Genomic DNA, 25,116 nt, shown 5'->3' with positions numbered 1-25,116 from the left:
CTGGTGCTATGAAAGATTCCTTTGAGTATTACGAAATGGCCACAGAGGTGAACAATGCATAAAGCAATTTGGGAAACTGAAAATAAGAACGAAAATGGGTAGGAAAAAAAGGAGTAAAATCTGAAATTAGTAAGACTGGATGGAGCATATATAAACAGCAGAAGCACTTAGATGTCATTCACTTATGTCACATTTTTGCACGAACATATCTGTAAAAAATCACTGGCATATACCACTTGCCCAATTTTATTAGGTGTCATTTGACATAAGAAAAGAATATTTCCCTAAGATACTATTTATGGCACACCAAAAATAAGACATCTGTGCAGAAGTCTTGGACGTGGGGTATATGGTAACAGCTGAGCTAAATGGAACGTTGAGTAAATAATGAAGTACTTTATATTTGCCTACTTATTTCTGAATTCATTTACATATTCCAGAATTCCAAGGAAGTAATCATACCTGTGCTTCACTAGATATAATTAAATGAATTATACTCAATCTTCTTCCCCAAAAGTTCTTGCAAAAATCTCATTTCCTTATTAATGTATTTACATGGTTAATGGAAAAAAAAAAAACCCTTAAGCTTCAGTTTTGTACACAAAAAATTAATTGATGACAGTGATTTCCAGAACTTTTTAAGGCAGATAAAGATGGAGAATGGTGTTTAAACTTTGTAGCAAGAGGAGTGGTCCAACAGAAGAGCTGCCTTAGAGAGTAATGAGCTCCAATCATTTCAGCTCTTGACATGAAAACTGACTCATTATTTGCCAAAGGGATTCCTAACAAATGATAAGGTTACTTAAGAATTTTTTCTAAAGTAACTTTTTGCATATCTTCTCTATAAGCTACTGTGTTTTTATGATTCCCTCATATTTATGCCCTTATATATTGAGACTTAAGAGATTGATCCCTTTCAAGTTAGGGAGTTAGTGTGAGATGAGAGAATTGTCTATATGTGTTGATGTGTAAAATTGTAATGGACCACTGCAGAACGTAAAAGATAAGCTCTTTGGAAGCTTCAGAAATCAGCTTGCCATGCCTTTTCATTTGAACAATAATGAAATAGCACTGGCCCTAGGCCCCTGGGAGTTGATTAGTAGAAATACAGTAAATGAAGAAGATATTTTACTAGCATAAGTTTGGCCAAATGGCTGGGCCTACCCACTATTGATGCTCATATCCATTTTGGCTTTACAAGAGTGGGACTTTATATCTCTAGTACCATAAGCCTGTTTGTCTTCAGCTCTGTTCCGAACACCTTCAGGATATCCCAGCCTCCATTTCAGAGAGGCAAGTAACAAAAATAATCTGTTAGATTCTATCTTCAGTGAAGAAGGTACCTGATATTTAAAGTACCTTAAAGTGAAGCATGGAATAAATTCCTGAAAATAAGAGTTGGGAGTCTGTTTAAGCTGTTTTGCAATGATATTTTGGGACTCTCATCATCTGAATACTTCTTAAGAAATTGGTTAGTCACTCTGGAAAAATATGGTTTATTTAAAATCCTAACAACCTGAAAACATACCGCTGAACTAAGACAATTTATTTTAGCCCAAACTAGAAGTTTAAGGCTTAATTGCTTGCTTTAATATATGCTTTCTGGACTCTCACTTAATCCTCTAAAAACATTTGAAGTTGCCATGGTAATTATCTCCATTTTTTCATGGGGAAACCAAGGCATAAAGAGGCCAAGAAACTCAGGACTAAGGGAAGGAACCAGGATTTGAACACAGAGCTCATGCTTGTTGCCAGTTCATGAGATCATCTTTTGGCATTTCTACCATTTCAGATGATTTTTTTTTTCTGTGACAAGCTGGCAGAGAGAAAGAAGGCAAATATGGAAAGGAAGTTTAATTTGGGTGCTTACTAATGGTGCCCCCTGAATCAATCTCAGCACCACACAAGTTAAACTAGCCTCATCAGTGTTGGAGTCTCCATTGTACAATTTCTTCAGTATCACAGATGTCAGTGGCCAACTTTGAGATGTACTTGGATAGAATCCTGAGATTGCTCTGGTATGACCTCACAACAGCTTACCTTTCAGATTCAACAAGGATACAGAAGATGGATTGTGAAAAAACACAAGGAAAAACATCTTTTCATCTCTCAGGTTAAGGTGGTGTAGGTCTCTTCACGTATTTTCTTTTATTAAAGTGCTCTTAAATCACACACTTCTCAATAATTAAAATACTCAAGGAGGTTAGAATACAAAATGTTTGTATAAATATTACCACTCAAAATATTAAATTAAACAAAAAGTATCAGATTAAACAAAAGCTTTGTTTTTTTAAAGACAGAAATAATGTTTTACTCTGAAATCTTTGTAAGAAAAATAAACAAATATAAGATACACACCATCTATAATTCACTACCTGGAGATAAGCATTGTTAACATTTTCTATTTTATATGTATGTATATATTCAAACATATATATATATATATATATATATGCATATGTGCATTTAAATACATATGTACATGCAAAGAAATATCATGAATATATTTCCACATCTATAAAAATTTCTCTAATACTATTTTGTGGCAGAATATTGCATCTTATTCCCCAATAATTAATGTTGTTGACAAATGTGTGTAATAACATAAACTTTAACGAGCACCTTCATTTTCAGAATAAGTTCCTAAACATATTATTGCAAGTTCAGAGTATGGTTCTTTAACTTAGACATACATTGCTTTGATGTATCAATAACTTTGATGTATACAGCCAAGTCACACCTCAGAAAGGTTATACATACACCAAGAATAAGACAGTAACTTTCTTTGAACATTCATCAAAATTGGGTATTGTCAGAAAATATACCTAATTATATTTGAAAGACAAAAACTGTTATCTCAATTATTGAATATCCATTTCTTTGATTTCTTCTGAGATAAATATACTCTTCCATTTTATTGGCCTTCTGTCTCTTCTTTGATGACTTATTTTGTCCATTATTCAGTTGCAGAGTCATTGTTTTATTGTTGGTCAAGAGGTCATTACATATTAAGGATATCAAATCTTTATTATGTATTGTTTTTCAACTTGCCTTTTCATTGTATGGTGTGTTGAGTCAAAAATCTTTTAATTTTTATGTAAGAAAACAGATCAAGTCTTTCTTTTATGTACTGTGCTTTTGCTGTCATGCATAAAGTGTACTCTCCACCCCAGTTATATGCAGATAGTCACCCACGTTCTCTTTTAACATGTAAGAAATTTATTTTGGTATTTGAAGTAAAATAGATACCTAACTTTAATTCTTAAAAGATTATTAATAACTTGTCAAAACTCATTTATTAAAGAACGTATCCTACTCATCATATTTGCTATATGTTAAATTCACCTATATCTAATCTCTCTACACACACACGTCTAATACACAAACATATCTGGAAATACATCTATGTAAATATGTAGACAGCTGTATATATTTCTGTCCGTACTTTCCGTTTTATGTCATTGATCTGTCTGTCTCTTCTGGTAATCACCTCTGTTTCAATGAATTATTTTTACCTTAAAAATACCTTCTTAGATAAAAAACAAATTTCTTCTGTATAGCACAGGGAACTATATTCAATATCTTGCAATAACATTTAATGAAAAAGAATATGAAAATGAATATATGTATATATCTCTATGACTGGACATTATGCTGTACATCAGAAATCAATAGATTGTAACTGAATATATGTCAATTAAAAAAAACCTGATCTATTAAGACAAAGCTGATCCATCGTATTACTTCTATTTTTCCCTTTGTTTTTTTTTGCCTAGCCATTTAAAAATGCATTTCTTAGATTTTGTTTTTTATTTTTTCATCTACAAGTCTTATCCTTTAAATAGACATCATATTCTACCATCAAGCCTTCTTGGAATAGGAATCTAGTTTTTCTCATAAATGTTTAGCAGTCAGCCATGAAAATCAAAGAAGTCAAAATGCTATGGAATCCCTTCAGCAGTGATTGTGACCAACATCAGTGGTAACCATATGTGTTGAAAACTCCAGAGTTAAAGCAGAACAAGGAGCAGGAAGTGTGGCCATGCGAGTGTTCCACTGTGAGTTCATGGCCACACCCCAATTTATTTCTGGAAAGTACATGTGACATCTATTCACATACATTGCTATCTTTATACTCTCCAGGATATGCCAAATAAAGTAACAACTCCAAAGGCTGTCTGTTTTAGAAAATTAATTAGAAACAAGGGTAAAATTAAGTTGTATACACACAATAGAAACTTGGAGGCTCTTCTGAAACTTGGTATAACTTAGGATGAAAGAAGCTAGTGTTTTGATCAGTTGACTTGGTCTAACCACCCTTATAATGGGTCCTTCCCAGCACCGTGCAGCAGTGAAATGTGCGTCCTCCTTATGAATAGGTAAAGGTATAATTTTGGAATAATTTTCTTGGTGGAGCAGATGAATCTATACTGATCCATCGACACCCATTTGTCCTGGAGGTTTCATGCCTAAAGATGCATGACAGGTTGATTGGCTGAGATTAGATGAGCAGCCTGTGGCTGAGGAAAAGTATAGAATTACTCGGCATACACAGAGATTTTAGCTGAGACTATGGCGGCATCATCATCATGTTCTAATCAATTGTTTCTGACATCAAAGAGGCCTCTGATACACACAGTATCTTGCCTGATTGGCATTCTGGTCTGAAGACTCCATCTCTCCTGACCTCACTGGTTACCCCAGTGCTGTTCAAATCACATTTCCTAGAGAAGAGTATCCACGGGGTTTTATAAGTAATTTTTCCTTTTTCTTCATCAAGTTCCAACAATAAGACCAGGAACGACCAGTGGACATTCACACATCACTGCTCAATTCTATCAGAAATAGCCTGAAAAATCCCCCTGACCACCTGTCAGAAGTCTCTCACTTACCCAAGTCAGAGTGTAATCTGTGTTTTTTGCACTTTTCTCCAGAAAGGTAGTCTTTCCCAATCTGGGCTTTCAAGTTGGAAAGAGAGAAGAAAAGTGGATTCCTTGTGGATTCTGCTCTAAAATTTAACCCTCAGGCAGCTAAAGCCTCTTTATCCAAACCCAGTCGCTGTTTAATGAGGCCCCTTGATAATCACTCAAAAACACACTTTCAAAACAAAAGTTAGAAAGCCTGTATGACCCGTTCCCAAGAAAGATCTCTTTCTGTTCAAAACCCGTCCTGACCTTTTTGTTGAAGAAGAACAAAATAATGTAGTAACAAAAACACAAGTGGCTGCCAAAGGAAGAGAGAAAAAAAAAAAAAAGTTCCTGTAAGGGACTGAAACAATAAATCTCCTCTCTGCTGAACTCCCAAAGGGAATGTGTGCATTTCCTCCCGTTCTTTATCAGAGCCCCTGCAATAAGTAGGAATGGGCAGTGGCTGTTCACATGCAGCACACCTTTTCCATTTGCTAAGAAGGACCTGCCAGGCCAGGAGGGAGTTGTCCCTGCCTGACTCGGGAGAGAGGAGCCACGGTGACCATCCACAGGCACCATGAAACGGCTTCAAGTGACCATCCTTTGTCTTCTTCTGTCCAGTCTTTGTAACAGTGAGGACAAAACAGGTACTGTTTTCTCTTATTGCTCTGTTGGTGTGGATACTAGTAGGGGAGCTCTGAGCCTCAGTTTACCTCCAGGGAACTTCCCCGGGAACGTAGATGCAGCAGCTCATTTGCTGAGTCGAGTGTGTGGATGATGAGTGGGAGTCGTGGAGAAGGCTCCACAGAGAGGATGCTTGTTTCACTGAAGGAAAATGTTTGGTGTTGCAGTGGCCGTGAAGTGTGTTCCATGGCATCAGAAAGGCACTGGGATTATACACTAGCCTTCTTGGAGAATAAAAATCTAGGGAGAAAATGCTGGCTGAAAACATACTATTTCTCAAAAATGTGCTCTTTTCAGACATAAGTCTAGAAGTAACAAGATCGTCACGTATGGGTGAAAGGCTGTAATCAGAAATACTGCATTTCAAATGCTGGCCTGTATTTGTCCCAATTATCTTTTGGCTCTAATAAACTGAGAAGTTGGAGAAGGCTGCCTAGGGAAGTGAATCTTAATATCTTGAAGGAGCAGAGTGAGAAAAGAGGAAAGTCATTTGATTAAGGTTTATAGATGCTTGCTTAGAAATGAGCACATACCTACACATATATGTACAACATTTTGCATAACATTTCAGTGAATTTATAGACATAAAAACCCTACCCGTTGACGGCAGGTTCTGAAACTTAGGTAAAGGATATACACGCACCTACCTAAGCCCTGACTATATTAATGACCAGTAGCAAGAAATGATTACATATGACTTTTAACCCTTCGAGAGGGGTTTACTGTGAGCAATTAAATTTAATCAATATTTATTATGCTCCCTCCATGTACAAGGAATAAAAAAAAAGAATAAGACATTGTCCTTGCCCACAGTGATAAATGTACTATTGGGAGAAATAACTGTGTAATTCTAATATAAGACCAATTTAATAAGTGTGAAAACCAAAGTACACACTATCATAAAAGAACACAGTTGGGACACATTGATTCTGCCTGTGAGGAGCCCTGGGGAAAAAACTCAGTTCTAATTTTATTTTGCATGTGTTCTTTACAAAAGTTTACTGCATACAAAATTCAATTTACAGTGATTACGTAGGAAAAAATAAGCACAACCCTTGAAAAATATTTATCATTAATTTCTCAAAATGTGTACATAAATTTAGGACAGATTCCCAAACACTTCAAAATCACACACATTTGCTTACCATCCATCTGGGAGTTGCCAGCATTAAGTTGCAGTGGGTATCAAGCCCAGGAAATTTAGATGAGTTACTAAGTTACGATTTTTTAAAATAAATAATATTTATGAAGTGACACAGAAATCAATGCACTAGCTTGTAAGTAACTCTACAGTATGCATGGGAGAGATTGATAGGCTCCCGATGCTGTGAGAAACACTGTTCATAAACGTGTGTCAGGTCCATATGAATTCTGAACGTCTGGGTTCAGTGGCTCCCCATCCCAGGTCTGCAAGCATCATTAAGTACACTACTTTCCCGGGCAGTGTTAAACTCTGAATGGATGACATGTCCTTCCTGAAAGCAAAGTGGGATAGAATCAATAGAAGCAGCCTGCAAAATCTGGCCATAAGGAAGATGAAAATGTAAAGGATAACCCAGAAAGGACCTGGTAGATTTTTCTCTTACGGTTGTTTTGGGAAAATACCAGTGTCCTTTAGATCACTGGTAATGAGCCCAGTCTCTCTGTTACTGGTGTCTTCTTTCTAATGAACTATTCACCCAAGTAAGATAATTTCTCATGTGAGCAGAGACAACTGTTACATAATGACTATCGCCTTTACCCTCTGCCAACAAGGCTTTGTTAATTTAAGGCAAGTGTCTGTAAAATCTACCTTATTTATCCTAGAAATAGAAGCTCTAGCTCAGGAGCATAAATTGACCATCTAAGGGGTGCCTAGAAGGACCTGTAAGAGATTTTCCCATCCGTGTGTTTGATTTTGTTGCCCCTGGCTCTGCCTGTTTTATGTTTTCCTCCCCAGATACGGCACAGGAAATGAAACATTTCCTAAGCTGATTTATTAAGTTCTTTTCCTAACCCCCTGTACCGGAAACACATTGATTTCAAAGCTATATATGTTCCCCAAGCTTAGAATGCTTAACATATTTCATCAGCAGAGTTGATTATAGGGGTACAGAGGGAGGCAGTTCATCTGCCTTAAATTCACAAGTTGTCAAGAAGATCCATGCTTTTTTGCATAGTAATTTATTCCTAAATAATAATCTTTTAAAGAAATTGACTACTTTTTTTTCTTTCTGACTTTTTTGTCAGTCTCAGATTTAAATAAATACAATCTAGTCTTTTGTGCTTTTTGTGAAAATCAAGGAAATCTTTCTACATGACAGTGAGTGACTTTCTATTACTTGGTTGGTGGTATAATATTTTACAGTCTCCAATTTGGAAAGCTGTTCTATTGAAATATGTATGGAAGGTTCCTGAAAAGGAACTGTCATTCTTTCCCAAGATTTTCTAAATTGTACTGAAAACTGAACAGACCCCTACAGTGGCTTTTAAGCTCCTTTGGCTTTTAAGTCTAGATCGATGAGCTTTTCACTGTCAGGACTGAGTAAAATTAAATGAAGAAGGATTCCAAGAAAAAGGAGGCTCTGGAAGCAATTTACTTTTCAAGTGCCATTTGCTTTTTTGAACTTTACATTAATTTAGGAAGGATTAAAATGTTTTAGGCATTTGCAAGCTGGAACAAACATCACTTTATTGGTCTCTGAAGAAGAATTTAATTGCTTGTAGAAATTCATTTGTTAGTGATTGAACATTCAATTTCATGGGGTAAAAAATGGATTAAACACAGTTATAAGACAGACATTATGCTAAACACTGTAGGTTTATAGACATCAGTGACTCAGCTTTTGCCCTAGAAGAGGGGGTGACAGGAGGATAAGCCAAATCATTACAAATTTGATTCTATTGTAAGCCTTAAGTGGTAAATAAAGACTGCTATGGAGAATTCACAACTAGCTTAGTTTTGAGTATAGGGACATCAGAAAAGCCTTCATATGAAAGTGGAAATTATAATAAACTTTGAAACTTAAAAAACAGGAGATTCTAGATGGATGAAATTTCTTGAGTAGGAACATTAAAACATCAGTCAGTATGTTCTAGTATAAAGATGTAGGGAGGTCACAGATTGGACAGAGTGACCAGAGTGTTGGGAAATACAGCCCTCAGATATGTTGAATCCTGGAATGAGACATATTGACTCATATAGCTAATTAGTTTAGAGTCTCTAAGTGTGTTTGAGCATAAGAATAACAGAAATAGGGAAATGGACTGGGAGGAGAAATTGGAAAAGATAAGAGGAGATGGTTTAGGGAGAAAATGATGAATTTGATTTTGAACATAATGAGCGTGAAATCCTAATAAGATACTCAATAGAGATGTCCAGTGGTAAATTAAAATTGTCTGCTGGGTGGTTGGAATGCCCCTGGAGCTGCAGATGATGGTGAGGGGTTGAATGGTCTTTATGCTTGTCTCCCAAGAGTATTTTAGTCTCATCCTGCCCGCTGGGAGATTTAATAACATAGAGAAACAGTTTATTTCTCTTCTGGATGCCCATCTTTATAACTCTCTCATGGCACTTACTTTCCAACCTTATCATAGTTATCTGTGTGCATATCTGATCTCCTTTACCAGACTGTAAGTACCTTGAAAGTCAGGGTCATATTCATTATAGTTTGTCCATTAACAGTTCTAAACACATAATAAGGATACAATTATCTGAATGAATGCAAAAATGAATGATACAGTAGTTGTCTTAATGTTTTTTCATTTTTTAATTTTTTCCTATAGTCATCACTTACCAGTTTACTACCTTGTCCTTGTAAAAAGCTTATGGACAAGCATGAATCACAGAACATAATGTGCAAACAGGTGGATTATTTTGGTTCCTGGCTATGAAAGTGAGCAACAAATATAAAAAAAGGGGGCTCTTATCAAAGTAAATCAATTCCCAAACTCCAGCAGAAGAGAAGACGACAGGGATAGGTGGATAACCTAGTGCCAGGTGACAGTAATTTACAGCAAACCTGGAAGAATGAACTGCTCTGACTATAATCACTAGGAGGAAGGATATCTAAATATGATTGACTCTACTTCTCCTTTTGGGTATCAAATACTTTATGTAATATCTTCTTATGGTTATAAATATTCAAGGAGAAACCTTATTCCTAACCAACTTCTCAAAAATACAAACTGGCTTTTTTTAAAAAAAAAAGCAAAGTTCACCAAAGAAAATTTGGAAGAAAATTAAATATTGTACATCATTAATTCATGTGTTATCTTACTTATTACTTCTGCTTAGCTTAATCACTATCAACTGGTCTTATATGAAATGGGTGATGTATTATATAGGAAGAGTGAACCAATATGGAAGCAAATTCTATGGAAGAGTATTCAGTCTCCAAGCCATTTGTTTAGTATGCTTTTTTCACTACTCTTTTCTTTTTTTCCTTCAATGATCTCTACCTAAAAGTATAAGTGATCATTCTAATATTCTTATTTTCAAGAGATTCATAACAGTTGTCACCAGCAAGTTGTCTGGCAGTTTTATCTTGCTGATTGTAATTATTCAAATACTGAGGAAAAAAAGAATATTTGAAGGTTTCAAAAAGCTTCTAACTTACTGAATAATTGCCCATCTTTTCCTTATTTTTGAGGAAATTATATTTCAAGCTTCAGATAAATATTTTAACTTGTGAGTAATTATCTAACTCATGTTGTTTATACTCTTTTTTTTCTTAGTCACCCTTTCCAATTTCCTCTTTACCTTTGAGAAATTTGAGATGCTTCTTTCTGAACATTGAATGTCAAAGCAGGAATTTACTCTAAGCGACATTCCATTCAGTTCCTGTGTAGTAAGTGTCTCCTTTCCTGTTACTGAATTCCTGTGGGTCATTATAGCTTTATTAGGTTAAGATAATAATGCCTTTTTGGTGTTAAAAGAAGCTCTTTTAGTTAGCAAATAAGATCCTTTTTGTCCTGTTGCACACAAAATCATCAGTAGCATGGGAAACAGTGGTGTCAATTAAAAACATGGGCAAAACTGCCAGTGGTATAGTGTCAGGATACCACTGGCTGGAATGTAAGAATCTAAAACCTCCTAAAACAGGAAACTTGGATTCTGTGATTGGAAATGTGCTCAGATGCAGTACTTTTCTGCTTGTGAAAGTCATTACTATGTCACTTCCTCCGACCAAAGTCTGGATTTGGAAGAATGGGTCAAATTGTGTCCCAGCTTTGTTGTTCATCCAAGATATTTTTGTCTTTAATTATACACTATATGATTCCCAAATTTCAGCAACTATAAAAATAATAATGCTCTAAACTTGAATAGAGGTTTTGTGTCTTGCAGAATGCTGTAACGGTAAAGATAATCATAACTAATCTCTGAATAGAAGTAGCCACCATATGAGTATTAGACACCTGTTGTGCCTTTTCCTACATCCTCTCTGGACATGTTTGGTCCAACCATTGCTATGGCAACCTGTCAGGTGTCACCTGACAGTATCTTGTCTCATGAGAACGTGTATCTCTTGCTTTCCTGTCTGCTGTTGTTCTGATACTAAGGCATGTTTCACCTGCAGAACCCTGCCTGGCACTGGTATGTGTCTGAGCTAGAAGTGCAGCTGCCTTAGCACTCTAGGAGACAGCCTTTGCCCAAAAGAAGAATGGGGCCGGTGAATAAATGCTTTCCTCTTCTATTGCTGTTCTAGTTCCACTATTTTAGTCCTCTACTCCTTTTCCTTAGATCACTTTCCTTTACAGACTGTCCGCATACAAACCTTTGTCTCAGGCTCTGCTGTTTTGAAACATCCAGGATTTATTATTTTTCTTGATGGGAACATTTTGGTTAGGGTGATAATGTATATATGTTCTACCAGAGTTTCTCTGACACTCTGATATTCACTACCTTTCTTCCCCTTCACCTAAAAAAAAAAAAAAAATCTTGAAAGCTTTTGTTGAATAAGTTCAATAATATTCCACACAGGTCCTGTTCTAAGGCCATCATTAGTCTGTTTGTATGGAGTCAGTAATGAATTATATTGTGAGGTTAGTAGTCAAAAATGTCAATATTGTTGATTTTATTCTGAGCGTACTGCTCATCTGACATGTAAACTGTTTTTTATTCTGTTAATCACTCATTTTCTGGCCTAAACCTAAACTAGCTGTGTCAAAAACCAGAGAATGGAGATCACAGTTGGGTCTGGTCTACATCTCCCAGATAAGTATTGTCACAGCGTCTGCTGACATCCACCATTTGTCGTGCCTGGCACTTCAACGTTACTTCTATCAAAATGTTTCAAGGCCAACTCTGTCATTCCCATTCTACTAATTAGGACACTGAGATTTGGAGATGGTATAAAGTTATCCTAGAGTGATATGGCTTAATATCAAACTAGAGAATATTGTTCTTCAAAATCTTCCCTTATAGCTTGCCACTTTCCAATGTAGTGAAACTGCAGTAAGTTGAGTCTTCCTGGTGGAAAAGAGTAAGAGTAGAGACTGCCCACTTGACTAATTTAGAAGCACTGCTGCCTCTCCTGGCACCTTCAGCACCTTTAAACTGCAAACTAAGACCACAGTGCCATGAATGAATTTCTACTCAGTGATCATTAGCCTCTTAATATCCTGGATTCAATTAATTATTAAAGGAAGGGTTGAAAAGAATTTTAGGCATTTCCCTACTTACCCATTATTATGTTGTTAGGGAAAAAAATGTGCTTGGCTCTAAAATAAATGTAAATGCAACTAATATGGGATTTAGAGGAAACAGCAAGAAGCAAAGAGGAAATAACTATTAGTGAATTAATTACTTAGTGTCACATTTATAATTCTTCTGGAGCCAGACTGTCTGGGTTCAAATTCCAGCTCTGCCACTTACTATCTGTGTGAACTTGAGCAAATTACTTAACCTTCAGCTTTCTCAGCTGTAAAGTAGAAATGAGTATCATCTTATCTCACAGGGACATTGGGAGGATCATGTAAGGTAATATACATAAATACCTAGAATAGTGTCCAGCGTATGGCAACTCTGTAAGTTTCACTGAGTTTTGGAACTCAGAGTCCCACAGTTTATTACATCCCATTCCTTAGGTAAGCGATTTTATCACCAAATTGATTCCAATCTAAAATCAGCAAATATTTAAATAATTATGTTGATTCTCACAAAGAGAAAAACCAGCACATGAAAAATTTTCACAATAGAATTGATATAGGATACTAGAAATATGTTTGCCTAGTTATGTTCTCAGCCACAATTTATACAGGCATAATTTGGCATACACAGACTGATGTATATGTTATTTAATGCACTGTATAAACTAATCACTCAAATCAATAAGCAAAATTGTATTTGTGTTTAATGAGAACTCTAATTTTTTTGGTCTGAGAATCATCAACATCTTTGAATATTATTTCCTATCTTAAAGGATTGAGCATTGCTTAATCTGAGAGATGGACTATGTTAGTAGAAGGAACCTTGGTCTTAACATGAGAACCAACTTTGGATCTAGTATGTTGAAGTTGGCCAAGACACTAAATGCTTGTTACACTCAGTTTCTTTATCTAAAAATGGGAAAAATGATCATTGCTGACACAGTATTGGCGATACACGATAATCAGGAAATCTATTTTAGAAACTATAAATCATTATTAAAATGTGGTTATTAGTTTGTATAAGCTAGCATTTAACTTGCAGAATCAACTGATGAAGAGGAATGCATTTCTTAAATTTGAAGGTTCTTCCTTACTGGCTGGACTTTTAACTTTTAACCAGTCCATCATTGCTCTCTTAGTCATACACCTTTACATATTTTTTATGGCTGCTACACATTCAAGTCACCAAGTGTTGAAATTATGCTAGAGTTACAAAAATCACACACACGAAACACAGAAAATTATTTGTATCACACATTGAACTTATTTTTAACTGAAGTAGGAAAAGAAATAATTTTTTGTGGTAGGAATTGTGAAATCATTCTCCTAGAGCATTCAGCAAGTGTGAGGACCTAAACGCTGAACTCTTGCACACTGTCCCTAGGGAACAGGCCACTCCTGAATCTGTCAACTCAAGGCTATTGTGACAACTCCTCTGTCCAACAATGAAACATCCCCCACTTACCTCTTTCCCTGCAAATCCCATTTTAAAAAGTAGAGAATCACCTTTTTAGATGCACAGAATTAACTAATTTAAAGATTTTTCATGGTAATTGCATTAGTGGGATTAGGATAATTGAACTATATGAATAAATAAACTTTTTTTTTCTTTTCTTCCTTTTTCATTTTCTGACAGCCTCATTTGTTGAGTGCAAGTTTTATGACAATTAAAGTTTAAAACTCTATAGATTTGTAAAGTGGAAGAAAGAAATATGACAATGCTGCCAACAATTTAAAAACCTGTTATTAGGGTCGATTACAACCTGACTGAATATAAATCTCTTGGAAGTAAGGACAATGTATAATTGATGGATTTCCCCTCAGTGATGTCTTACTAACTAACTCTTGGCTTTAATTTGGAGAACTGTATTTCTTCAAAAGTCAACAGAGTTGGAAATACCCAAGGCATTCTTAGCTTTGTTTTCAGTGACTTGAGGACAATAGTAATTTTTATCCTTGACCTGGGTCATAGAGAAGTTGTGAGTGTCATTTTGGGATACTCTCTTGGTGGTCTGAACTTATTTGATTTGCTTTATGAAGTTGACCACTGTCTTACTATTGTGCCTGTCTTTGGTTTATATCAATTGCCCAGATCACAAAAGAATGGAGTGATTATCTGAACGCAAGTGTTGAATCATTGCTGTGTCTTACTCACAAGAAAATACTGGTATCCTATTATTCCATGCACCATTCATCAGGTAATCCTGAATCATTTAGATCTGACTAATCCTCACCCCAACTAGAATAAAATGTAAAATTATGGAAATTCAAGACACATCGATTACAGATTTTACCTATCTCTGAAGTCTTAGTTCAGAATGTTGACTTTATTCTAACTAATCCTGTTCAGAAGTAAAGGCATCCAAGAATTCAGTTATTCCCAGGTGTTAAAATTTTCACTGATTAATAGCTAGTCAAAATACCCTGTGAAGAGTTGACATGGGACTAACATCATTTTACTTTGTCTAATAGACACAAAACTCCTACAGTGCATATACTATTTACCAGCATGTTACATAAAAGAAAATCTACCTTAGCTCTCTCTATATATTTGGAATATAATGATATTCTTATATTTTTTTCTCATTGAGCTCTGGCTGGTGTCACACGCCAGCTCTGTGCAATGGTGGGGGATTCACTGTCCTCTGAGCCAAGAGCCCTTGGTTTTTAGTCACCAACGACCACAAGCTTGCTATGTGATTGAGCCAAGCGATATATTTTTTACCTCTCAAGGCTCTAATTTCCCGATCTGTGAAGTGATGTGGTTTGACAAAATGATGTTGAAGTTTTCTTTCAGATCTACAATCGTATGATCTTACTGTAACAAGCACTTTCTGTACATTTGGCCTCCAGTTATCTTGCTTCATTTTCATTCTGTTATTCCTCGATATGTTCATTCTGGAGCAAGATGTTTAATTCTATCTCCCTCATGTTTACCTCCTTTGGGAATTTTCAGATAGGGCTGTTAGAAAGCATCTACTTTGCATGTGAAAAGCCAATTCTCTGCCATGAGTGACATTTCTGAGTGCACAACAAAAGACATTTTTTTCTATTTTTCTATGTGGCATTATTTGTATCTAACTTGTAGAGATTTGGTAGCAGGAGGGGTAGAAAACAGGATTGAGAGAGAGAAAGAAGGTAATTCATTGCTATCAGAAAAAGACTGAGAGTAAGAATGAGAATAAAAGAGACTGAGAAAGTGGCAGAGACTGGGAGAAAGAGAGCGCTTCTCTGACAGGGTTGGGATGGAGAAAGATGCAGAATGAGACGGGGAGGGAGGCTGGTGGACAGACGGGAGACGTACTCCATGCTCTGATGAGTAGGGAGGAGCTTTCCCCGCAAGCCCTCTGGCCGCTCTTACAGCCCCGTACCTTGTAAACGTCTTTCTTATCATTGTATCTCTTGCCAGTTCTTCAATCCTTCATCCATTGCTTTTGCTGAACACTAAATTTTTCAAAGCACTTCCACTGATCAAATATCTCGTTTAATTCTTGCCATCACCCAGGGGATTGGGCAGGCTGGTATTATTTATGCTCATTATCAGAGGAGAAAAGCCCAGGGACACACACTTTGTCCCTCAAACTAGTAGCCCTTGATGCTTCTTATTTATAAGAGTCACCTAAAGTATCTATTAAAATATTTTTTCCTAGTGCTCATTTCTCGTGATCTCCAGGTCATTCCCTTTCAGTCAAACCCAGAAAACTGTGTTTCCAGCAATTACTGCAGATAATTTTTATATACTGATATAATGACACACACTCTGAGAAATTCTGGACTAGACTCAAATTTCCTGACTAGTCATCTGAGCTCTTTTCACTGTCCCATACCCGGGAGATAACCAGAGGTGTTTATCTTTCAGAAAAGTGTTAGGGTGTAGTGCCTGCAGGGAAAATTTTGGTATTGATCCAGTATAATCTAATTCTTTTTTTTTTTTTTTTTTTGCTTATACTAGTTTGGGATAATAGGAAATTCAATTTGGCCAGGACAAATATTAGTGGAAACACTGAAATTTCCCTAGGCACACAGGCTTACATTCCAGCCTTTTGGACCATCTTTTCATAAGGAGATACTCTTCACTCCCTTCTCATTTTAAGATCTTATTGATTGTTTTCAATTCTACTATTAATTTCCTTTCTGTTTTCATTAGCACCAAAAGACCCTGAACCTCTACTATAGGCTCAAGAAAAGTGGCCACCTTGAGTAATGGTTTGATTAGGGAAACAGCTACAGTGATCCTATCACAGTTTCAAATGGGGTCAGGATGTATTTGATAATTCAAATGCAAGTATTTTTGGTCCCTAGAGAAACTGGCAAGAGCCAGAGGAGTTTGAGAAAGTAGGGAGGATTCAATGAGGAGCATTTGAGCATGAAGAGAAATGGAGGCACTACAAGGTTATGAACCTGGGCTAAAAATCCAGGGAAATTTCTAGTATTAGAGAACAACCAACTGGAGTTTGTAAACTGGTCATTACCCTGCTGTTACTTAATAAATCAGGATGAGTTACAGGAAGAGGTCAACAGCCTCTCTTTCAGAGTTCACAAACTAACGTCTACCTCTGCAGATGTGTGGTGTTTGTCCACACAATGCTTTCTGACGACAGGCTGCTATTTAAAAATACTCTAATTTCACAAAACAACAACAACAAAGAAAGAAAGAGAAAATCTTACTTGCAGCTCTTCTGGCAATGCCAGGTCTCATATTTCCTCACGGCAGCGTTCAGTTAAGCGTGAGTAGTAAGTGCCCCCTTTAAACCAGGGAATGCTCTCTTTCCTACAAGTGCGTGTGCACTTATACCCTGTCTGACTCTCTCATTTACTGCTCTTCCAGACCCCTGTGGGCATTGGGGTAATCCTTTCACCTGTTTCAGGAACTTGTAGGCTTCCATCTGAGCATTAGGTATTCAGTTTGCAAAGCTATCACCATGTTTATGATGGTTCAATGGATTTTGCACAAGGACAGGGCTCTGGGACACTTTTCTATAACTAACTAGGCTTGCCAGCTCAGTATTAAAATTTTAAAGACATTCCAGTCACCAAATTATTTTTTTAATTTCCACAAAGATGAATGTTTTTATTAAAAATTGCTATAAATAATTAACTTAGCACAGATCACTACTCTTGTTTCACAGTCTTAAGAGAGCATAAAACTTAGAAAATAATTTAAAGAATTTGGGAACCACAAATTATAAATTGTGATTAAAATTCTGCTTTATTTTAGTTTCCCATCACTTTCTTACAATTTATTTTGTGAACATAAACTTCCTGCCCTCAATAAAAATATTGAAGGGCCATGACTTTTGCTCACTCAGTTCTGTAGACAACTAAATTTGCAGTGTATCAATTTAAAATTTGAATATATGATCCAAAATAATTGAAAATTCTCTCCTGTAGCTCAGGCCAGCAGGGGATAGAATTCTACAAAGTGGCTTCTTTACAAGTTCTCTATTTTCCAGTCCCCTATTCCCTCTCCAGTCCCTTTCTGACAATGCCATATTGGGAGCAGGGTAAGAGAGGAATGAGAAAGTTGAATGAAACTTATTACTAGACCTGGCACCATATGTTGTGCCCAGAGCCTGGCAGGTGGTTAAAGCCAGTAGCTGAATGGTGCATTTTCATGGGTTCCTCAAAGGTGTGCTTTTGAGCCTGTCTCCCCCGTAGCTCCTTGTTCACGAGGATGGATCCTAGTCTGCGAGTCCAGCGATTACTCTTTCCAAAGCACTGGTAATCCTCCGTTAACTCAGAGCCTCATGATGCTAAAGTGGCCAACTCTGCACACAGCCCTAACAGGACTCAAAACTTCTCTAAGCCCGCGCCCTCATTCTCACTCTTCATTTGGTCCACAGGAAACAGCCTTAGGTCTCTTTCTCTAACACTCCCTGTCAGGGCGGGCTTATTCTCAACATAACAATAACCTTCCTGGTACTGCCCCCAAACTGCTAGACAGCAATTCTTCGTTTCTCCTGGTTTCCCAGGGATAAGTCAGATCCAAGGCTACCATGCCTTTCACATGTAGGGACCACACAGTAAGGTAGGTTTGAATCGCAGAGGGGCAGACAAGCCTTGCTCCTCAGGGGTGAAGAAAGTTAGAATGGGATTCAAAAGAAAGATTCTGCAAAGACAACTTCCTCTCATATAATATCTATATCTTTCTCTCCACATTTTCATTCTTTTTATGCTATAGAATGAGTTAGGAGATTGAAGCCTTCACAGGCAAGTTTTGGATACTTTATTTGAAATTCTACATATGATTGTTTATCCTACCCCTTGGTAATTTCACATATTTTGGTACCTGATTAAAACTTTAATGTTCACATATTGTGCCAGATGTCTTGGACAAACTTTTCCTTTGAAACAACTAAAGACCTGAATGTGTATTTTCTCTGAGTTTAATGTAATTATACTATAAATCAATATTATGATCAGAACAGTAAAAAATCTCTGTATGTTCAGAAATTAAGATATTTGCTTATAAATAACCTATGGATATAGAAAAAAGAATCATGATGGAAATTAGAAGAATATGAAGAGAAATAAAATATTTTACAACAATGTATGCATGATACAACTAAACCAGTGATGGGGAGCTTTATAGTCTTAAATGCACACATTAGAAAGAAAATAATTTTTAAAAGACTAAAATAAACCCACATAAAGTATATGGGAGAAAATAATGAAAGTAAAGGCAAAAATTAATGAAATAGAAAAGAAATATATAATGCAAAGGATTTCTATATATTTTCTTAAGATTGCTAAGCCTCTGCCACTATGAATCAAGGAAAAGGAGGTAAGAAACAAATCAATAAAAATGAAAAAAGAAATATCACTACAGTTTCTGCTAAAATTTAAATTTAGTAGATGAATATTATGAAAAGCCTAATGTTAAAAACTTGGAAATTTACATAAAATGAATAAATTGCTAGAAAAATATAGTTTATCAAAACTAACTCTAGAAGAAATACAAAACTTTGGTAACCCTTTAACCATTAAAGAAATTGAATCAGCAATTGATCATCTTCCCATACACAAAAACTCTCAGTGCAGTTGATGTCACTAGAAAATTACACTAATTATTCAAATAATAAATAAATCCAGTTTTACATAAACTCTCACAGAGAATGGAAATAGAGGTTTTACTCCCCAACTTACTTTATCAGGCAAGCATATGGCTAAAATCGAAACCTGCCAGAATATTGTAAGGAATACTATAAGCCAATTTCATTCTTTAAAAAAAGAATTTAAAGTCCAATAAAATATTTTTAAAAGGTCCTTAACTGTCCCCAATTTGGGATTATATTAGCAATATGAAGTTGGTCTAACACTAGGACATGAATCAACACGACCCACCACACTGATTGAATAGAGAGAAAAATACATGGTCATCTGACAGATGCAGGAAAAGCACTTTTAACAGTTCAATATTTATTCTTGATAAAAACATTTAGGAAACAGGACTATAGGGGGTTTTCTTAATCTGGTAGGGTAGCTTCAAAAACTACAGCAATCATCATGCATAATGGAGAAGTGTCACCTTTCCCTTTGAGAGGGAGAGGAAGGCAGTCTTGCCCAGCGATGCTACTTTTATAAAACCTTGTACTAATATGCTAGCTAGTGCAGTAAAGCACAAAAAATAAGCATACAATAATTAGAAAGGAAAAATAAAAACTGCTATTATTTGTAGATGCTGTGATTATATAAAGAAAATCCACAAGACTTTATAGATGAATATTAGAATTAAAGAATTCATCCAAGTTTCAGAATACAGAACTTAAATAAATTAGTTATATTTCTATTATGCAACAAATACTTAAAAAAGAAAGTTTAGCAATTTGCCACTTACAGAAACAAAATTCAAGTACTCATAGATAATTCTAATAAAATATATTTATGATTTCTCTGAGGAGAATAATAAAACTTTATTGAGTGCCATTAAAGGAAACCTTAAAAGTTAGGAAAACATACTATGTTGATTGATTGGGCAATCCAGTATTTTAATGATGCTAATTTTCTGCTAATAGACCTATAGATTGATATAATTCCAATTAAAATCCTAATAGATTTTATTGTGCAATATAAGAAGCTGATTATAATTTTTAATAGAAATGCGTAAAGTCAAGAAAATATCAGTAATTCTTGAAGAAGAAAAATGAGAAAGGAGAAGTTGGTCTGTCAGTTATCAAATCTTATAACAAAGGTATAATCATTAACACTGTCAAACTGGTGCATGGAAGACATGCCAAGCAATAGTGGCGCTGATGCCCCATAGATTCGGGGAGAGAATAGAGTTCTGAAAGACCTACAGATGTGTTGATCTTTGATATACAACAGAGCAGTGGGGAAGGGATTGGCCTTTTCCATAAATGCTGCTGGGACAATCAGGTAGCCACTGGGAAAAATTATACTGGATTTCTATGCCATTTTCAGAAAAATACGAAAGACAATTCCAGATGAATTACTTACTGATTTAAATGTAGAATGTAAACTTCAAAAGTTTAAGAAGAAAATATAAGAGAATATCTTTGTACCTTTATTCTAGGAAACTACACAAAAAGCACTAACCGTAAAGGTAAAGACATATTTTATTGCATTAGAATTAATCACTCAGTGTATCAAAAGCCACAGTAGCAAAAGTGAAAAGACAGCCTCAAAATAGGAGAAGGCATGGCTATAACTGACAGAAAAGACTCATCCAGAATATACAGAAAAAACTACACATCAGTAAGGAAAATAGAAACCCAATCAAAAAAATTTCGTAACAACAGGAATACATGTACTTCACTTATGCTCAAGAATAGGAATACAAGTTTGCTTACAGCAGCATTTTTATGCTAGTCAAAAATTAGTGACAGCTCAAATGTCTACAAATTGCAAAACTAATAAGTAAATCATGGTTTATTCATTCAATGAACTATATACTGTAACGGCAATGAACATACTATAGCTATAATCAATAAAATGAAAATCTTAAGATATAATCCTGAGCAAAACACAAAAAAATACCTGAAAGTTAAGAACAGCCAAATCTAAATTCTATTATTCTCAGATATACACATACACAATAAATCTATAAAGGCTAGAAGTAATTACCATAAATCAGATTAGCTACAGGTTACTTCTAGAGCAATAGGAGAGGGACAGAATTCCTAGAACATTCTCAGGGAGCTTCTGCACTGCTGGTAATATTCTGTTTCTTTATCTAGGTTGTAAATGCACCAAGTTCTGGCCAATATTTATTCATTATTCATTATATGTATATTTATATTTTTGCACTTTTCTGGTTATGTAATTTTCTATGTTTGTAGCAAAAGTTAGGCAGAATGAATAAAATGAAGATCCTGAGCTTAAGAAATTTAAAACTGAAGCTGGGATCTATTAAAAGGGAAATAGGGTATCTTAATCTACAAAGAAGACTCTTCAAAGTCTTAAGAGTGATTAGTACACAACACAGGTTGAATGTATTTAATCAGAAAACTTTAAGAAATACCAAGAAAAGAAAGCTATGGAGAGAAACGTCCTCAGCCTTCTGCAGCATTTTGTGACAGGAACAATCTTGTTTTAGCAAATAAATCTCTGTTGTCATTAATCATACACTATTTGTGGGTTCTCCATTTTCCCTGCAGGTCTGGAACAAATCCCTTATGAATAGGGAAGACACACTGTGTGCATTTAACTTTTAGTTTTGTTCTTATCGATTTCCTCTCAATCTTATTCTCTTATTCTCTTGAATTGTACGTTACATTCACCTTTACCCTTTAGGGTCAAAGGCCTTCCACATAAGACTAGTCTTTGTTCATGTTTGTCCTCTTGCGTTGAAGCAGCTTTCTGTAAGATGTTTCTACCTGGAATTATTAGGTAGTCAGAGGCATTCATCATATTTAATTTAATATTCAGTAGATGATCTGTAAATCTCTCCCTTTAGACTGAAGGCTGACCCTGATGTCAGTGTACCCCAAGATCTCCAGACTCCACCATGTCCTCTCTATGGGGACCTGTCTTCTGAAGGGTACATTGAAGTTATACCTTTGTATGCTTCTTGGTGTTTCAGACAGGCTGTCAGTGAGATGGAACAATGTTTAATTCTCCTTCAGACTTTAGTTTTATTTAAATTCAATGTTCTTCTATCTCCCTCTGATTCAGGGTAAGAGAAGCACTTAAAATTTTTTTTAACTATTTTTAAAAACTGACAAAACATTTATTAAAAGTTCTTAAGAGCAAAGCTATGTGCTTTGTTTTCTATAAAACCATTTCAACATTGTAGCACATCTGATATTATAACTTAACAACAATAATGCCATATTTGTTTATTAATTGAGATTTTGCAAAGTACTCTTACATATGTTACCTCTACAAAACCCTAAAAAGCAGGTAGATTGATATATGGTTACTATTTTCAATTTATGAATAGAGTTTTAAATACTTAAGGGAGTTTAACCAAATACATAAATGGAATTAAATGTTAAAGAGACCCTAAAGTGATTGCTAAATTTGCTGTATTAATAAATAGATTAATAACATTTGTAAATTGAACTTAAAAGTTTAAGGGAGAAATAGACTTTTTATTCTGAGTTTAAAAAAAAACTGACTATTAACTTCCAAAACCAAATTAGCCTCTGCAAAACCTTTTCTACATACAAAATACACACTTGGGGACATTAAAAAAAAACTTACATTTAACAACTGGAAGAATATACTTGCAAAATATATATTAAATATTAGCATCATGAATATAAGATACATAAGTGAATTCTTTGGTTCTTTGGATTGATAAGGGAAATAAATAATTGATGTTATGCCATCACCTAGCACAGCCCTAGAACACAATAGGCATTCAGTTGTTGTCTATTAGATCAATGAAAAGGACTCATTAAGTGTTCAGGTGTGTGATTTAAGAATTGTACATTTAGAAATTTTGAAGGGAGGATGGTCATCATAGATAGAACCAATAAATAAGGCTTCATGCAGATAGTACAACTTCAATTGAGCTTTAAAAAATATCCATGTTCTATAAGAGTTTTATTAAATAAAAAGGAGGGAGAAAAAACATGAACAAAGTAGGAAATAAAAAAGCCATTTTAGGGGAGAGCAAAGAAACCAGATTATCTTTTGAGGAACAATGGGAAATCTGAGTGGGCAGATTCAGATTTTAAACAAAACTTTGATGTTTCTTCTAGAATACAGAAATTCACCTTTTAAAATTGACTAATCTTTGTACTTGAAAGTACTCCAACAAATTGTAAGGATGGTTGTGGCAAGTCCCCAAGCTGGCCTGCAGTGATCCTTGCCTCTTGGTAGTTAAGCATTTGGATGGACCAGTCTCACATTCACTTAGGACTGAGTTGTGTGAGTCTTGGAAGTCAATGCAAGTGATGTGTGATTTCCAAGGATAGGTAGTAAAAGACATATGGCTTCTACCCAGGTCTCTAGATTGCTTTCTCTGGGGGAAGCCAGCCATTGTGTTTTGTTGTAAGAACATTCAGGCAGAGAGACCCAGTGGAGAAAAACTGAGGACTAGCCATCAACAGCCAGCATCAACTTGCCAGCAATGAGAGTGGCCACCTTGTAAACGGGTCTTCCAGACCATCAAGCCTTGAGCTGGTTGCAGAAACCCTGAGAGATAATAAATGGTTATTGTTCTAAGAAAAGTGCTTAGAAATAATTTATTGTATAGCAATAGATAACTAATTCAGGTGTCATCAATAAAATTTGTAATACATCAAGTTTTTGGCACAAATTTGATTGATATTAAGGTGAGAAGAAAGAACACCCTGTATCAAGGGAGTTTTTCTAGATTGCAAGGTAAATTCTTTTGTGTCAAGTTATATCCATAGAAGATGTTCCATTAATACTGGCTGAATTTATTTAATTGATCCATTATTCACAGGCACCCGAAGGCCAAAAACATCTTTATGATCATATGCCTTGCCTATTAAATTTATAAGGTTCAGAGCTTTAATTTACCGTTGAGGAACTGGTACAGGTAGAATTAAAATGCTGCTCTATTACTTTTTTTGTAATACTTTATTACCACTACTACTACTACTACATTTTATAAGCATACAGTCTTTTTCTATTCTTCCGACATAAATAATTAAAAAGTTATACACTGTAGTTATGGAAGCTATCATGTTATTTTCATGGCAGATGTATTTTACTAATTAATTCGGCTTATAGTTGTCCTTTACATGTCTTGATGTGCTTGCCTGAGAATTAATTTGTTAATGAACTATATTTGTCCATTTAGTTTCTCTGAATATTAGTAAAATAATTACTGATTTTCGTCATCTTGTGAAACTGAAATTTTAAGGTGAAATTCCTTTAACTTTCATTCACATATTGGGAAATTAAAAAAGACAAACAATACTATAGAAACTTAAACGTGGAAAGGATTAAGTTAGTTTCAGAGATTGTTTCCTCAGATTAAACAGTAAATCATTCCAACTCCTTTTTCTTCTCCTCCTGGAATCCAGTTTTCCTCTTTACTCATATTAGTTTCTGTTCTTTGACAGTTTTGCTCCTACTTGTTTAAACTACAGAGATGGAAACTGATGCATGTTGTAGTAAGAGTCTAACTGCTGTGGAGCAAAGTAGCAATAGCTGCTTCTTAGTTGTACGGAATGATCTCATCATGCAGTGTGTGATGCATAACAAGTATAATTTTAAGGTAAAATATCATTAATTATTCATTCCTTGCTTTGGGTTTCCTCTGCCTTTATGTCTGTCTGATGTGTATCTGTTCCTATACTATTTTACTAACTTTGTACATTTTTTGTTTTTGCTCTTTTGTTGTTCACTTTATATTTGTTCCTACTAAACTTTATCCTGTAAATGAATAATAATGTATCTAATTATTTTTATACTGTATATTTCCTTACTATTATCCAAGATATTAAAAATGCAG

The 25,116-nt window shown here is 35.3% G+C and overlaps 1 protein-coding gene and 1 long non-coding RNA gene across 13 annotated transcripts in view; one reads left to right on the top strand and one right to left on the bottom strand.

The window, feature by feature from the left end:
- LOC116657573 overlaps window positions 1–25,116 on the bottom strand; it is a 122,146-nt gene that overhangs the window by 5,318 nt on the left and 91,712 nt on the right. The window lies entirely within an intron of this gene.
- The window catches only part of EMCN (endomucin), a 97,500-nt gene continuing 77,718 nt past the window's right edge, over window positions 5,335–25,116 (top strand). For 5 of the 12 annotated variants that reach the window (XM_032460592.1, XM_032460588.1, XM_032460574.1 and 2 more), the window contains exon 1: window positions 5,335–5,554. In XM_032460592.1, coding sequence (XP_032316483.1) covers window positions 5,485–5,554 — 70 coding nt within the window. In that variant the 5' untranslated portion in view covers window positions 5,335–5,484. Of the gene's footprint in view, window positions 5,555–24,724; window positions 24,880–25,116 lie in introns of all 12 variants that reach the window. The other 7 variants (XM_032460618.1, XM_032460627.1, XM_032460594.1 and 4 more) reach the window with 3 other exon arrangements.

This window comes from Camelus ferus, chromosome 2, assembly GCF_009834535.1.
Source record: "Camelus ferus isolate YT-003-E chromosome 2, BCGSAC_Cfer_1.0, whole genome shotgun sequence".
In the NCBI taxonomy this organism is placed as follows: domain Eukaryota; kingdom Metazoa; phylum Chordata; class Mammalia; order Artiodactyla; family Camelidae; genus Camelus; species Camelus ferus.
The sequence above is the reverse complement of the archived record's forward strand: the minus strand, read 5'-3'. Positions and strand labels throughout refer to the sequence as shown.